Source organism: Siphateles boraxobius, unplaced genomic scaffold, assembly GCF_051911475.1.
Source record: "Siphateles boraxobius isolate OS27281-9 unplaced genomic scaffold, OSU_SipBor_1 65, whole genome shotgun sequence".
Taxonomy (NCBI): Eukaryota; Metazoa; Chordata; class Actinopteri; order Cypriniformes; family Leuciscidae; genus Siphateles; species Siphateles boraxobius.
The window spans coordinates 11,881,867-11,897,947 of NW_027509192.1; the positions used below are offsets into that span (position 1 = coordinate 11,881,867).

The 16,081-nt window shown below is 36.6% G+C and overlaps 1 protein-coding gene across 1 annotated transcript; it reads left to right on the plus strand.

Moving 5' to 3' along the window:
• LOC143720998 (uncharacterized) lies at window positions 1-11,499 on the plus strand. Its single transcript, XM_077211041.1, has 20 exons — window positions 1-347; window positions 866-994; window positions 1,143-1,265; window positions 1,446-1,598; window positions 1,775-1,942; window positions 2,023-2,200; window positions 2,787-2,903; window positions 3,054-3,236; window positions 3,336-3,473; window positions 4,068-4,208; window positions 4,324-4,755; window positions 5,718-5,855; window positions 6,095-6,232; window positions 7,324-7,560; window positions 7,663-7,842; window positions 7,960-8,172; window positions 8,308-8,451; window positions 8,865-9,167; window positions 9,262-9,402; window positions 10,308-11,499. The coding sequence occupies exons 1-20, from the start codon at window positions 147-149 to the stop codon at window positions 10,400-10,402; spliced, it is 3,552 nt and encodes a 1,183-aa protein (XP_077067156.1). The 5' UTR covers window positions 1-146; the 3' UTR covers window positions 10,403-11,499.
• Window positions 11,500-16,081: the final 4,582 nt, after the last annotated feature.

Consider the following 16,081-nt stretch of genomic DNA (forward strand, 5'->3'; position numbering starts at 1 on the left):
AGAACGACGTTGATTTTTCGATGATCTGGCGACCTCAGGACTGAGTCAGCTGATCGGCTGAAGATGACAGTCGACGCTCCTCGCTTCGCTGCTCTCATGTAACAAAGAATCATTTCTCGCTATCTGTGGGGTTTTAATCGGCAACCATGAGCAGCACACAATCTTACACACGCTTCGGTGACGAAAACTACAAAAACTGGTTGAAAACAACAGAGAGTCTTTCCATACTGAGGAACTGCATTAAGGACTTCATTGAAAAGGAAACCGAAACTTATCACAACTCTCTTCGAAACAAACCGGAGCTCAATGGACAGACCTGTAAGAAAAAAACGTGCGATGTTAAGAAGGTAAACTGTAAATGCAGTCAACTTGAACAATCAAAAGAGCCTTCTTTATTATCGTTTGGTGTTAAATAAAATACAAATCACCCAATGGCTGCTGCTGAATAAAATGTGGACATTTAGACAATGTTGATCTATCTATCTATCTATCTATCTATCTATCTATCTATCTATCTATCTATCTATCTATCTATCTATCTATCTATCTATCTATCTATCTATCTATCTATATCGCCGTATTAAATAAAAATGTGGATTACCACAAATAGAAAAATGATAATATTCTACAAAAAGTCGAAATAATGTCCGTGTGTCTATCTAACTTATCTAACTTGTCTGTTTATCAATCTGTCTGTCACGTCCATCCTTCCATCACCATGTTAAATTAAATGTGGATTAACACAAAGGAATACTACAAAAAGCCATCTAGCCACCCATAAAGCCTAAAAAAATGTCAATTAGAGTTAAAGATGCTGGGAATGTCTGGACCTGTCTCTCACACTGTGCTTTGCTGATACCCATAGTCTCTCTGCGAATTGTGTAAATGCTGGAAGAAAGAAATTGAGGACAAATATAATGGGGGGAGAAACAGTATACACTGGGACAACTGCCGGACACATCTCTGGTCCACAGAAAAGTGGGAAGTGGCCAAGGTAAGTTACTTTCATCATTAATAACCATTGTATTATTATAGTGTTGCAGCTGAGTGCACTGACTTGATGTATATGGGGAAGTGTCAGTGAACAAAAATCAATGTCCATTACATTTTTATCTTTGTTGATTGCACGTTTCGCATGACAGGCGTACATGCCACGTGGGCACAGCAAACATTGCCAGTTTTCCCAGTTTGATGTCTCTGCAATCCTGAACTTAATGAGTTTCTGTAAACATTTCAACAACATCCCAGGGCCTTTAGTTAGAAATGTAAGTATTCTGAAATGCAAATATCCTGTTTTTTGTCATTTTTGTCATTTCGAACCTCTATATCTGTTTTAAACTTCTCAAATGCTATGTGCTATAGTATCAGTTCGGTTATTCAAATAATGTAGATCTCATTGTGTGCTGGATAACACATTTGACACTTATTTCTTTTCAACAATGAAGGTCATAAATGTACGGAACAGTGCGATGCACTCCCCAGAGTTGAAAATGAGTAATGAGGACATGATGAGGCATAAGAAAACAGTCCTGCTGCTGGCCGAGAAGCTCGAACATCTTATCCCAAACCTGAAAGGCTTGGAAAACAAGATAACACAGGTGAATGGAAAATAATGAATAACATTTGAATAAATTATTATTATTAAAATAGTATTACCATTATTAATATTTAATAATAATAGCGATTAGGATAAATGTTACTCTTTACCAGTATAATTGTATTATTCATAATTCAATCCATGAACAAAAGTGTTTTTTTTTTTTTTTCTATGTAGTTTAATAACATCTTGGACAAGAATTTCAATGTAGCCCCATGTGAAGTAGACGGCCAACAGGTCAATCTTCAGACCATGAAAGTTCTGGAACAAGAGCAGCAAGCATTGAAAGAGAGGATTGAAGACTTTATCTCACGCTTTGAGGAGAACCAAGACGAAAATGTTGAAGTAAGTAAAGTAGTAAAAGTTAAGTAGTTAAGTGTGAACTGCATCGAGTTCATGTTCTAAAAACATCACTTTATGTTAAGGAAAACCCACAGGACATGAAGAGTCTCCTGGACTTCCTGGACCAAAACAAAGATCTCCTGGTGAACCTGGGCCCTGAAGTCAACAAACTTAAAGAGATGCAGACAAAAGTAGATCAACATGAGAAGGAAATCCACAACCTGGCAGATAGAGTGGAGAGCCTGGAGAAGGGGACACATGGTGAGAGGAAAAAGGTTTAGTCATTTAGCAATATAAACATGCAATTATCTGAACTTTAAAGTTTTTTTTGACCCACTTAATTAGGTCTTATATGTAATTTCCTATTTACTTTGATTGTCTTTAAAATATGGTTAAAGTTTACTGCCGAACGTACCTTAAGCATTTACGGTAATATAAAATATACTTTAATGCCATTGTAATGTAAAATTCTACTAAGCACTTTATTTGTTTTTTAATGTTACTCAGCATATCAAAAAAAGTACTTCAAAGGAAAACTTTTACTTTAGATTTTTTAAAAGCCGACCATTCATGAAAGTGTTTTTTTTAAAAATTGTTTTATATTATCTGCAACAGATTTTTAAAAACATACTTTTGAGATTTGAAGGACACTACAAGGGCACATGCAGTACTATTAAGTGCACTTCTTTTTCAGGGGATGTCATGCTTTTAATACACAGAACAAATGAATAAACCAAATCACATATTTAACACACCTTAATTAAATAAATAATTTTGAGTTTGTTCACATGTAAGCGTCCTACTATATTTCAGTTTGTCTCATTCTTTCGTGCTTCTCCATTCACAGATCCTGTTCTTCCTCTCAACCCACTTAGATTCAAGAATCATCTTTTTGATTATTGTCGTGCAAAGAAATGGCCAGAAGACATATGGCCTTTTTTTTCAGAGTTTCAGGAAGCACAGGGTAACAAATTCATCAGTCCATGTAACATTAAATGCATAATAATCCTTTGAAACAAATAGATACTGTACAGGAAAAGTGGTAATGCACAAATGGAAAATCTTTCATTCATTAGATTCAACAGTAATCATACAGTTCATATCCTCTTTACAGGTTTTAGGGCTAAAGTGAAGGTAAATGGGCAAACTTTCATTGGCACAAAGGTGTTTAATGACAAAAAGAGCGCCCATCAGGAGGTGGCATACATTGCACTTGAGCAGCTGAAATTACAGGAAGAAAGTACAGAACCATCAAGCTCAGTCACACAGCCCGAGGCCTCCTGTTCATCTTCCTCAGGTAAAACAGATATTGTACTGTAGTATTGAAAAATGGTGCACAGTCCTGCATTGAGATGAAACTATGATCACTATGTAATTTGGTCTTTTGACATTTCAGGAATCACTTTCTTTGGTAAAGTGACTGTGGATCTTGATCAAGAAGTTACGTCTGATAGATGTTCTTCAGGGGAAGAAGCAACTGAAGCTGCTTATAAAGTTTTATGTGAAAGATTTCGCATCAGTGCTCCAGCCGAAGGTAAAGAACAAAGCTTAAGCTACAATGAAAAAAAAAAAAAATGTGAGTTTTTTTTTTAGCCCTAAAATAATACTTTATTTAACACTAATAAAGTACTTTATAAGCATAATCTCTTTATTAAATACTGAATAGTTAACCAAACATGTTACATTTTTGGAAATACATCCATTTAAGGTTTGTGCAATATATGTGCAGTTTTAACCCTTAGTTAGAGGCAAGATTGCCTCTAAAATGCCACTGAAAGTTAGTTTATTGGTTTGTCCCCGCATATTAGAACTCAAATAACATATATTCACCAAATAACATATTACTTCTATTTTAAATTTTCCATTTTGTATTTCTAGGGGCAAAAAGATTATTGGTATTTCCCAACATAACATACTTTCTAATAACATTTACTTCTATTTTCAGTTTTAAAAATCTGAATTCTGGAAAAAGATTTTTGGTTGAAAGATTTTAACCTATATTGCACAATATTTTAACATGACCAGACCTGTTTTTGGGCACATATTCTCTGAAATACTTTGGCATTTTAGGGTTTAAATGATTTTCTGAATAGCACACTTAAGTTGCTTTTTATTCCATTTCCAACAGGTCAGACATACAAGTTGTTGATCATGGAATATTTCCACACACAGCGTTTCCAAAACCCGACAGAACACTTTGTTCAAAATGATGACGACACAACCATTTGCAAGCTCAAACTCATCGGCCCTTTTACTTTTTATGTCAAAGGTAATTGATATTCTACTGTTAGTCATGGGTTAAATATCTTGTCTCACTAAAGGTGTGTGTTGATTCACAAGCTATTGTTTGCTAACCTTTAGTTTTCATTTCTTACATTTCTTAGATGGCTCCACCAATAGGAAACAGGCTGAGCAACAGGCAGCTAAAGTTGCTCTGCAGCATCTGTCAGGGATCCTCAACGGTCCTCCAGTATCAGACACTGAGAAGAACTTCAAAGGTGAACTGAAGGAGCGTCTAGATAAGCTGGGTCTCAAAAATCCTGTCTATGAAACTGAGAAAAAAACAGAGATCAGTGATGAGCAGGTGACCAGCGGTGTCAGCTCGGACCTGGCTACTTCTGCAGTATCTATCAGTCAGGCAACAGAGAAAGATCATTCAGAGCTGAAGTCTAAAAGCATCTCCACAACAGCACAACTCCCATCAGGACAAGAGCCAGTCCGTGTTCCTGTTCCTGTTCCTGTTCCTGCGCTGCCGGAGCCTCAAGAATCCAGTTCTCCAGCCGCACAGAAGAAAAAGCCCAGGATTGATTGTCCAGGTAATGGAGCAGCTTAAAAGAAATAAGTTATTAGTGCTAAAGATTGGTGCAGGGATGATGTCAAAATCCGGAAGACTAATTTGCCAGAGGTTCCCTTTAGATTTTCCTATGGATTTGTATAAAGTAAAGTTCATGTACTCTCATCATCTTTAATCAATATAAATTCCCCTCCCTTTTGAAGTGGCTTCTCTTCCAACCAAATCTCATGGGAAAACATGAAAACTATTTTACGAGGTGGCAATTTCATATGAAATTGAATGCTTTGAACTGTACGAAAATATTTTTTTTAAACTTAAGCATTAAGGTCCTCCACCCTTAAAGTCCTTGCACACCGAGTCTGAAATTCTCGCACGTTAAAAAGTAAAAGGACCTCACATTGTTTCAAACATGTTTACACACTGCCTCCGCAACTTTTGTCCGTCATAAAAAGAATTCGGATCGTGTTCGATTTTCTGTTTTTCGCATCAGTAGCAAGCATTTAGAGCGGTGCTTTGACAATTCAGAGCCACCAAATGAAGAATACGATAAAACGCATACAAAAATGTAAGTGTGCCAGGACCTTTAAACTTACCCGCCACTGAGGAGTAAGCAGATCGTACAAAATCGTAAGAATTAATACGAATTAGCCACCAATTCGCCAAAACGTAAAATAAGTTTCCATGAGGTTGTGTTGTCTCTACTCTGATGACGTGTTTACTGGGACGAGGGCGTTACAACCTGTCACTTACATGACATCGACCAATAGCAAATCACAACCATCCAATCAATTTCCAATAGAATAAATCAAGGTATAGGCCGTTTCACTGGGATATACCACGCCACAATTGAGAAGAAAAGACCATCACAACTTCTATTTCATGAAAAGGATACATGAAAACAGCAGAGAAAATATTCAACATGATGGATAAATAATAAATAAAAAGAAATGTGATTCAAAAAATATCTTTTGTTTGACATTTCAGGAATCACTTTCTTTAGTAAAGTGACTGTGGATCTTGTTCAAGAAGTTGCATCTGATAGATGTTCTTCAAAGGAAGAAGCAACTGAAGCCGCTTATAAAGTTTTATGGGAAAGATTCTGCATCAGTGCTCCAGCAGAAGGTAAATTAAAAAAGTGTAGATTTGATATCAAATTTATTATCAATATTGATAGAAAAGCCAAACATTAATTCATACGCTAGTATTTTCACATGTAAAGTGTTTCAGTCTTACTTGAGGCTTAACTTAACATAAAATACATTGTGAGTTTGCTAATATAGTTTTTTGGTGTTATTGTGAGCCAAATATGTTAGAATATCTTAAAATAATTTTCATAACGAATTTAGTTTGTGTTACAACAGGTCAGACGTACAGGTCAGTGATCATGGATCATTTCGACACCAATGATTTACCAAAGCCAACAGAAGAGTTTGTTGATGATGACAACACAGCTATCTGCATTCTCAAATTCAATGGACCTTTCACTTTTTATGACAAAGGTGATTTCTACTTTCATTGATTGTTTGAACACTATTCAGGCGAATTTCTAGGTCATATTTCACCCCAAAAACAAAGACATATTTTTTTCCCCTAAGGAAATGTAGTATATTTTAAGACCATTTTAAAGTGCCCCTATTATGCTTTGTCAGATATTACCTTTCATGCAGTGTGTAATACAGATCTTTGTGAATGTAAAATGTCTGCAAAGTTTCAAAGATCAAAGTGCACTGTAAGGGATTTTACAGTTAAATACCCAAGGACCAGATATGATGAATGAAGACCAGGAGTCAATAAATGCAAATAATTGAAGAAACTTTTACTGAAGAGTAGTTTGCTGTTTCATCAGCAGAAGTCAGCTTCACACTCAGCAAGGAGTTCGTACACACTCATTACAGCAAACAATTATACTCTCACACAATTACTAAGCTACGTCATCATGTCAGGTTGAATCATCCTGATTGGTTAAGGCAGAGATAAACTTAAAAAGAATTTCCACTGAGGTCACCAATCTGGGTTTCTAGGCTCCAGTTTGTCAGTCAGATTGTCATTGCACTTCCCCTGCGTACCAGTTGTTTACCTCGTGAACGCCAGGCCAGGTCCTGTACAAAAGGATACCTGAAACGTGCACTCACACAGATTTACAGCTTTTTCATGGTTGGAGTTGGTCTGTTCATATCACTGTGTATCAAATGCTGAGGAAGATCTGAAGCTGAAATTCAGATATGGTAATGGTCATTTCCAACACGCTCTGTAGGCAGTAGACCAATCACAACAGATTGGGCCTTCTGACCAATCAGAGCAGAGTAGGCTTTCAGTAAGGAGGGGTTTAGAGAGACTGAATTAGGGGCACTTTAAGAACTTATTCATTTAAAAAAAATTAAAAGACAGTTCAGAATATTTATACATCCCCTATAATGTGAATAAATACAATATTATATTGTGTCCAGACATGTATACATATATATATATATATATAATATGACCCAGATTAAACTGTGAGATGCGTTTATTTTCTGTTTACTAAAACGTGTGTTTTGAATCACAAGCTATTGTTTGCTTATCTTTAGATTTCATGTCTTATATTTCTTAGATGGCTCCACCAATAAGAAACAGGCTGAGCAACAGGCAGCTAAAGTTGCTCTGCAGCATCTGTCAGGGATCCTCAACGGTCCTCCAGTATCAGACACTGAGAAGAACTTCAAAGGTAAACTGAAGGAGCGTCTAGATAAGCTGGGTCTCAAAAATCCTGTCTATGAAACTACAGAGTATAAAGAAGAGATCAGTGAAGAGCAGGGGACCAGCAGCGTGAGCCCACACCTTTCAAACTGTGAGTATGTCTTGAAAGAAAACAATTCAAATTCTTGCATCTACTCTACGACATTGAATTTTGGAAAATACGTTTTGTTTTTTTGTCTGGCTACTTCTGCAGTATCTATCAGTCAGGCAGCAGAGAAAGATCATTCAGAGCTGAAGTCTAAAAGCATCTCCACAACAGCACAACTCCCATCAGGACAAGAGCCAGTCCGTGTTCCTGTTCCTGTTCCTGCGCTGCCGGAGCCTCAAGAATCCAGTTCTCCACAGAGGAAAAAGCTCAGGATTGATTGTCCAGGTGAAGATATGCTATTGAATGGGACACCAGTAGGGAGTGCTAGTGGTACAGTGTAAAAATGTGCACTGATTTGCAACTGCGCTCTCATCTGCTTGTACATCTTTGTGTATTTTACAGAAATCAGTGAGCTTTTTAATGTATATAATCTCAAGCCTCCACATGTGAAGATGGAGAACATGATGTGTAATGAGAATTTCAAATGCAGTGTGGAAATCAACCTCGAAAAATATACTTGTGCTAACAAGCAAGGCTACGACAGCAAGAAAGAAGCCATTCGAAAAACCTACTTTTTGTTTGGCTGTGCAGTGTCAATTTTCGATTCTAGTACAGGTACGTTTGTGTATATAGTTTTGTGTATTGCTCATAATGTGTGTGCGTATATATATATATATATATATATATATATATATATACACACACATGTCCCCTAACTAATGCTTATATCTTTCTTACCTCAAACTTAAGATGAAAAAACACCCAGTGCGAAGGTGAAGCAGGTTTTCTCTCAGAATTCCCTTCCTCTTCCAAAAGAAGATTGTGAAGGCTCTGTAAAGCCATTTTACTGCTCACTGAAGAACATAAGTTACAAAGCTATCTATACAGGACAAGGTTAGTATGAGTGTCTTATTTGATGTTAAACAGACTGTAGAAACAAGAGTTTGTACTCAACAGAATCAAGAAGAACTTCATTTTCAGGGTCAATGACAAATAGAGAAAGAAAGAAAGAAAGAAAGAAAGAAAGAAAGAAAGAAAGAAAGAAAGAAAGAAAGAAAGAAAGAAAGAAAGAAAGAAAGAAAGAAAGAAAGAAAGAAAGAAAGAAAAGAGAAAGAAAGAAAATGAAAAAATATTTTGAAAGGTATATTATACTGTCAGGGATGTGAGGGATATATATATATATATATATATATATATATATATATATATATATATATATATTTATACTGAGAACAGAAAAGTAAAAGCATGTATTAAATACCTAAATGAATTCCATTTTATTCAGATATGATGTGGTCTTTTTTTAGGGTCCTCAGAGGATGAAGCCAAGTTAGTTGCTTTCCAGAATGCCTTGCGTTCACTATCACCTCTCTTTGGTTACGATTCACTGACTGGAGCTGATAGTGTTGAAGATGTGCAGAATCAGCTGAGCTCTATGCTGAAGGGGGCCGGTCAGAAAGACCCCGTCATTTCCCTGAAGCCTGTGGCACAGGCCAATATCCAGCTGTCGTTCTGTGACTATACGCTGAAGTGCTCATGCCAGAACTCCAAGAAAGCAGCTCGGAATCATCTGAGTGCACGAATACTGGGCCTTCTGGGGGTAAACACAGGTCAGAGCAACTGAATATCAACCTGCTTGTCTAAACACTACATAAGTATATTACTATAAAAATGATTTTCATTCTGTTCTCAACCCTTTTACAGAAGCAAATGATGTATCTGTGAGAAACCGCTTAGATGACTGGTTCAAACAGCAGAATCTACCACCGCCAGTGTTTGAGGACACAGAAGAAGTGCTTGGAGCGAAGGCTACTCTCTCTGTCCGGTTCACCTGCAACAGTTCAGGTGGGCTGTCACTGTCTCACAACACAAAACACGTTCAGTAAATATTGAATGTAATTTATAAATAATTGTAAAATATTAATTTTATGTATAAATAATTAATTATAAATACAGTACCATTCAAAAGTTTGGGGTCATGAGATTTTTTAAAAGAAGTCTTATGCTTCCCAAATGCTGCATTTATTTGATAAAAAAATACAATAAAACTAGTAATATTGTGAAATAATATTACAGTTATTACATTGCCTAGCAAGCAGCTGGGACACTGAAGACTAGAGTAGAGTAATATGAGCCCACAAGTCCAAGAGATATCATCTCACAAAAGTCTGTGGGACTTTTTCACACAGTTTTTTTGACCAACAGTTGAACTTCGTACGCCCAAACACTTATAAAAGTCATAGCACATCTCTTCTTATTAAGCCGCACATCATTCATGGGTCTACGACAAACGGTGCAGGTGCACGTAATTTTATTTATTAATTAGTAGTATGAGAGATAAAAATAGTGATGCTTTGCTTTGCATGCACACTAACTAGTTAAACTAACTAGACATGTACTTACTATAGGGTTAGGGTTTGGTTTAGGGTTAGTTGCATCATGTTACTATGTAATTTATAGTTTTTACTACAGTAACTACATGGACACTGTAAAATAAAGTGTTACCTAAAAGTGTTATTTAAAAAACCCTACTGACTCCAAACTTTTGAATGGGGGTGCATTTTTTTATTATTAATTATTAAATAATTAATTTTAAATATATTTATAAATGATCGTTTAATGATATTTTAATAATACGAATAACCAGATTATAAAAAAATTCTGTCAAGTTAATTACTATTGTAGAGTGTGCACTGCTACTTGTTCCAAATATTTGTGTATAATATTAAAGTTAATTGTTTGACTTCTAGACTGGGAAGACAGCTGGGATACAGCGAAGATGAATCTGCTTCAAGTGCTCAAGCTAAGATTAAGGTTTCTAGATGACAAAAACTATTTTAGCTAAAAGAAAAACACCACAAATGCACTAATTTTATAAATTGTAAACAAATTTTGTTCAGTACAAATGTACATTTACATCTATTATTATTATTATTACATGTATTACTTTACATTTCCCTGGGATTTCAAATGGCCATAGCATTGATAAACACCAATATAAAGACTAAATGACCATGGCATTGATAAACACCAATATAAACACTAAATGACCATGGCATTGATAAACACCAATATAAAGACTAAATGACCATGGCATTGATAAACACCAATATAAACACTAAATGACCATGGCATTGATAAACACCAATATAAAGACTAAATGACCATGGCATTGATAAACACCAATATAAACACTAAATGACCATGGCATTGAATGAAAATTTTAAAAATATGTATACCAAAGGTATACCAATACAAACACTAAAAAAATCACTTTAAAATCACCAGAAAATTTCAATGAACAAAATGTAATTGCATTGAATGCAAAAACTAAAGCTGTAGAAATGACATAAAGAGATGAGCCACATTTTTAACAATTTGGCATGGTCAAGTGGATTTATCCATTTCACACTAGACTGCACAGCCATTATATGGACCATCAACATTTACTTGTGTTAAAACATATCTTCACAGGCTTACATAAGAAAGATGTTGTGCATTTATTGTTCATTTTTATTAATATTAATATTAATATCTAACTGTGCATTTTAAACCTGTTTACAATGAACTACAAAAACTGCTTACAAAAGTTATACTTTGGGATAGAAAGATGCATGTGATTATGTGATTTATTTCTAATGTAGTATACTGTTCTCTTGCATTCTTGTTTGAAATTGGTACAACGGTGTATTACTGAACATTCATCCAGGAACCCAGTGTTTCCTACATCTGTTTGTGTTGTGTATCTCCAATCCACGGTCTCTGCGAGTAAAATTATAAAACAATTTAACAAATCAGTGTTTCATGTCCAAATTTATTTTATATGGTAAGCAGCCAGTCATTATCCTAAAATAAAACCCTTCATTTTGGGAAAATGAGAGATTATGATTAAGCTGTTACAAAGATGATTTCACAATAAATACAAAACAATCTAATGTTAAAGTTCATGTGGTGGTGAATAATTTTTCCAGTTTTTGTCGTATCAACTTGCCCAGAAAGTTGTGTTCATTACCACAACTATGAAAACTACTGTTCTATGAACTGGCCAGTAGACGTCAATGTATCGCTACAGTTTTAATGTTGTTGTTGATGATGGAGAGTGAAGGAATGTGTCTCAGCTTTTCTTCCATCAGGCGCTCTGTTCTCAGGATGTTAGTGGTACTCTGGGTCAGGATGTTCTTTCAGGATATTCTTGACACGTAGACCATGCCAAATTCACAGACCAGCCTCATCCACGCATATAATACTGTCTACTGCTCAAAATCCTTTTTTTCCTTTTTCTTTTTTGACTGTGCATGTGTCTTTTGTCAGTGTCTTTTATTGTTTTTTTTTTATGCAGCCTATACTGGTGATTTTTGTATCTTTAAAGTTAATTAAATTAGGGAAGCTTTTTTGTGTTCAGGTAAAATTTGTATTCGTAAAAAAGTATTTTGAATTAGACACGCTCAAAGCCGTTGACCAATCACAACACACTGGTCCAGCCGGCCAATCAGAGGACATTGCAATTTTCAGAAGGAGAGGCTTCATAGAGACCAGAACAAAACAGATGCTTAATTTGATACTACTCGTACTACTTTTACCATATCTTTCTATTCCAGAAATAGTAAGAGTAGTATGCGTTTCCGAATTCAGTGTTACAGATGGACTGGAAAGAGCAACAATGTAAAATATGTGAATATTTTAATTTTCAAGCATGAAACCCTATTCTAGTAGACCTCAAAAACAAAATCAATGTTTTGAAAAAGGGCATAATAGGTCCTCTTTAAATCCGGTAAATGTACTAAAGCCTGTGCCCGGTTGTATAAAACACCTTAAGTTGCCTTAAAGCTGCAGTCGACAAGATTTTTTTTTAATCATATGCACCGAAACTGACACTATGCTCCGACAGAACAACATAAATCAGACGGTTTTAGAAAAAAAACCCGAGCTTCTACCTCCACCTAGAGCCGGTTTTTTGTTTTGCAAAAATCCACCGCTCCCGGTTCTACTCGTCCAATCAGCGCAGGGCTGAGTGTGAGATCTGACTGTCAATCACAGTTCGTGCACACCCCACATATCCCCCCTCCCCCTCGCGCACGTTACAATATACACGCACTGACGAGCACGGACTCAATGGGAGGGTGCTTGCTGGTAGTGGGGGAGGGGCAAGAGAGTTGTAAACATTCTAAATTTTGGCTAAGTCCCCTCAATCTGCCAGACTTGCCGACTGCAGCTAACATGAAAAAACACATTCGGAATGCCAGATTGAGACACGCAATGGGAATGAACGCAATTAATGGACAGCAATGAGCCTTACACTGTTCATCAGCTAATGTATCAACGTTTTAAAATGCCTCTGGTCATAGAGACTTTTTAATGGTTTCCGAGGCTTTTTAGGTTGGGTAGAATCTGCGATCTCTGGCCCAGTTTGTTTGCTGGCTTCCATGGCTTGAACTCGCTGTGTTTTTACGCCAACTGGCAACCCACACATGCATACATGCGCGCCAAAAATAAAACTAAATATGAGTGAGAAGGATCAGACGAGACAAAAACTCAAAGGGATAGTTCAACCAAAAATGAAAATGTATTAATTTACTCATACTCATGTCATTCTAAACCTACTTCCGTTCATCTTTGGAACACAAATAAAGATCTTTTTAATATTCTCTCATCCGTTGACCATATTTAATATGTGCTATGTATGTAACTTAATCAATGTTTATATGTAAATAATGCCTAAATTAAAATCTGTTTATCATATAAAGCACCCAATCGTGTCTTGCTAGAAGACTTGGATTAAACCCGCTAACTCTGTGTCATCCTTAGGGTGACGTTTTCCAAACCTTATGATATACCAAAGACTATAGAATAACACAAGACGCGTCACTCGTATTGTTTTGAATGGGGAAAAGTGCAGTGCTCAATATGGCGGCTTCTAAATAGTCCCATCTTCTAAAAAAGAGCAAATCACAGATTGGTAAAGTCATTGTGTCACTGCAGCTGCCGTTAGAAGCTCCGGTTCCTATAGAAACAGTCAGATGTGTGCTTCCACTACGCATTAGCTTGATCCAGCCTGAAAATGTCGTTTTCTGTCATGATTCGAGCATTTAGAAACAAAAATTATGAGACAGTTGTTGTCAGATTTCATTGGTGATTTCAAATGATGAAATTGGATTGTAAGCTTTGATTTTTCCCCATCCAAAGAGATAAGAGCTGCACTAGCATGCAGGAGATGCGTTTCAAAGATGGCCGCCGAGTGAAATGACTTGTCTTAAAGGGACTTTCGATATACTTAGAAAAAGGACAATAAAGGTGCTTCATGCAACACTTAGCGTTTTTTAAGGGATTACTCAAGTGAAAAATAAACACTTAAGGGACATTTTTAAGGGTTTATAACATTTCACCAGAAACCCTTAAGGGTTATTTTCTGCAACACCTTTAAGTTTAAGAGAAACAAAAGAGCAATATTGAGGGAAAATTACAATTAAGGTGCTTTATGCATCCGGACACTGGTATTTTTCAGATTTTTGCACCTGCCCAGACATGAAGCTGTGAAACAGACCTCTGGGCCATAGGACTCTCAGGGTGGGCCGGACACTTCAGGAGGTTGCCCAAGCTCGCGTTTGGAGCCAAACCTGGTGGATAATGTCTAGGTCTACCATACATATTCCTTGCACAGCTCACAAATGCATTGTAATACTGATATACTAACCGTCCACTGTATTTGTACTTTGCTGACTGAGACCAACTCTCCCCAATACTGTTACATAAGAATATGCAATTTAATCTAGTCTGTGCTGCCAAATACTATTGATGTATGCAATTTCCATGTTTTGCAAGCACTTCCCATGGACTTCATTCCCTCCTCATGGGTAACAAAATCAGATAAACACCAACAGGAATGCACCATCAGGCCTTCAGAATTGCCAAAACATTCTTTTTTAAAGAAAAAAGTAACTGTAATCATATTCGAAAGGAAAACGTAGGAATGTTTTAATGTGTGAAAAACGTGCATAAGAAAGAAAGGAAGAACCTGACAGGCGGTTCCGCGTCAGTGCCAGAGATACTCGCCCCCACCCCGTTATGTAGTCTAAACGTTCGTGTCTGAAAAGTTAATCCACCTGACATTACAGAAACTGTCTACTTCAGGGGATTTACTATCCATAACAACAATCATATTGCATTACGGTAAGAAGGACGACTGTGTTTTCACAACTGTTTCAATTCAAGAACGAATATCAAGTGTGCTTCTGGGTGCTGTGCTCAGCATATTGTCACTACAGGATCCTTCTATAGGCTGGACGCTCTCTATTTTATTTGGATCAATGACACATCTATTTTTTTGATTAATACATAAATAATTAAACAAATGCAATTCATGTGTTTGATTAATATGTTAACACTCAATATTTGATGAGTGTTTATACATTTCTGAATTAAAATAAATTTTTAATATTTTAATATTCTTTTTTTGGGGCTGGTTAAAGTCATTTTATTGTACTATGACAAATTATGTCAGGTGGTACAACTGCCCTAATATCACAGTGTAATATGCTGTTTGTCAGAATTATGTATTACTTTTTAAGTGATTAAATAAAGGAATCACCAATTATTAATATTTGAATTTTAATAAGGAATCACTGCTTATTATTTATTAAAGAGTTTTGGTTTACACACACACACACACACACACACACACACACACACACACACACACACACACACACACACACACACACACACACACACACACACACACACATATGTATGTGTGTGCGTGTCTGTGTATATCGAGGGCTTGGAGCCAGAGGGGCGTAAGTGGCTTTTGACCAACTTTACAAGAGAGACAAAACTAAATTTTGACCACACTTCAATCACCTGTATTATTAACCTTAAACCACAAACATTGCAACCACAGGCATACGTATATGAATGAGTATTTAAATAAAAAATGTATGGCATATTAACACAATGAACATGCACTGATCCCAGGAGGGCTTTCATCCATTGAACTTGGTTTGGACATGGAATGGGTGCTTCTGGTGCCCCTGGTTGCCTGCGTTGCCACCTTCAGTTCATGGGTCGGTGAAATCATACTTGAAGATTGTTCTGGGTTCTTCTTTTGTGTGGCGAAACCATTTAATCTTCAGCCAATACACTCCTTTTCCCTCCTCATCTTTGGTTTTGTTTTTGAGTACGTGATTGGAGAAAGACTTGAAGTCAAGGAAGTCTTTGAGACCACGTTCATGTACGGTGTATGGTTTGTTCTTTCTTGCCACTCTCACAAGGGTGTAGTAGCCATCGGGGAGTAGATTGGAACCGTTCTCCTCGCAGTTTCCACTGCAGCATACATGCTGTTACTCTCCATCTGGCTGTGACCAGACTCCATGTACTTATGGTCAATAGTGGAGAGGGGCAATGTGCTGACTGCATGAAGGCACATTGTGCTAAAGGCAGCATTTCTATTCTGTCCACCACATGTATCTGAATAAAGAACTGCATGTTTGACTTCAGGGTTAAGTTGTGAATGGTACGAGTAAGCACA

Coding starts and splice junctions, on each gene's coding strand:
- LOC143720998 (XM_077211041.1), top strand. CDS start 147: ATGAGCAGCACACAATCTTACACACGCTTCGGTGACGAAAACTACAAA. Junction 3,237..3,335: donor CTCCTGTTCATCTTCCTCAG/GTAAAACAGATA, acceptor TTGACATTTCAG/GAATCACTTTCTTTGGTAAA. Junction 4,209..4,323: donor TTTTACTTTTTATGTCAAAG/GTAATTGATATT, acceptor TACATTTCTTAG/ATGGCTCCACCAATAGGAAA.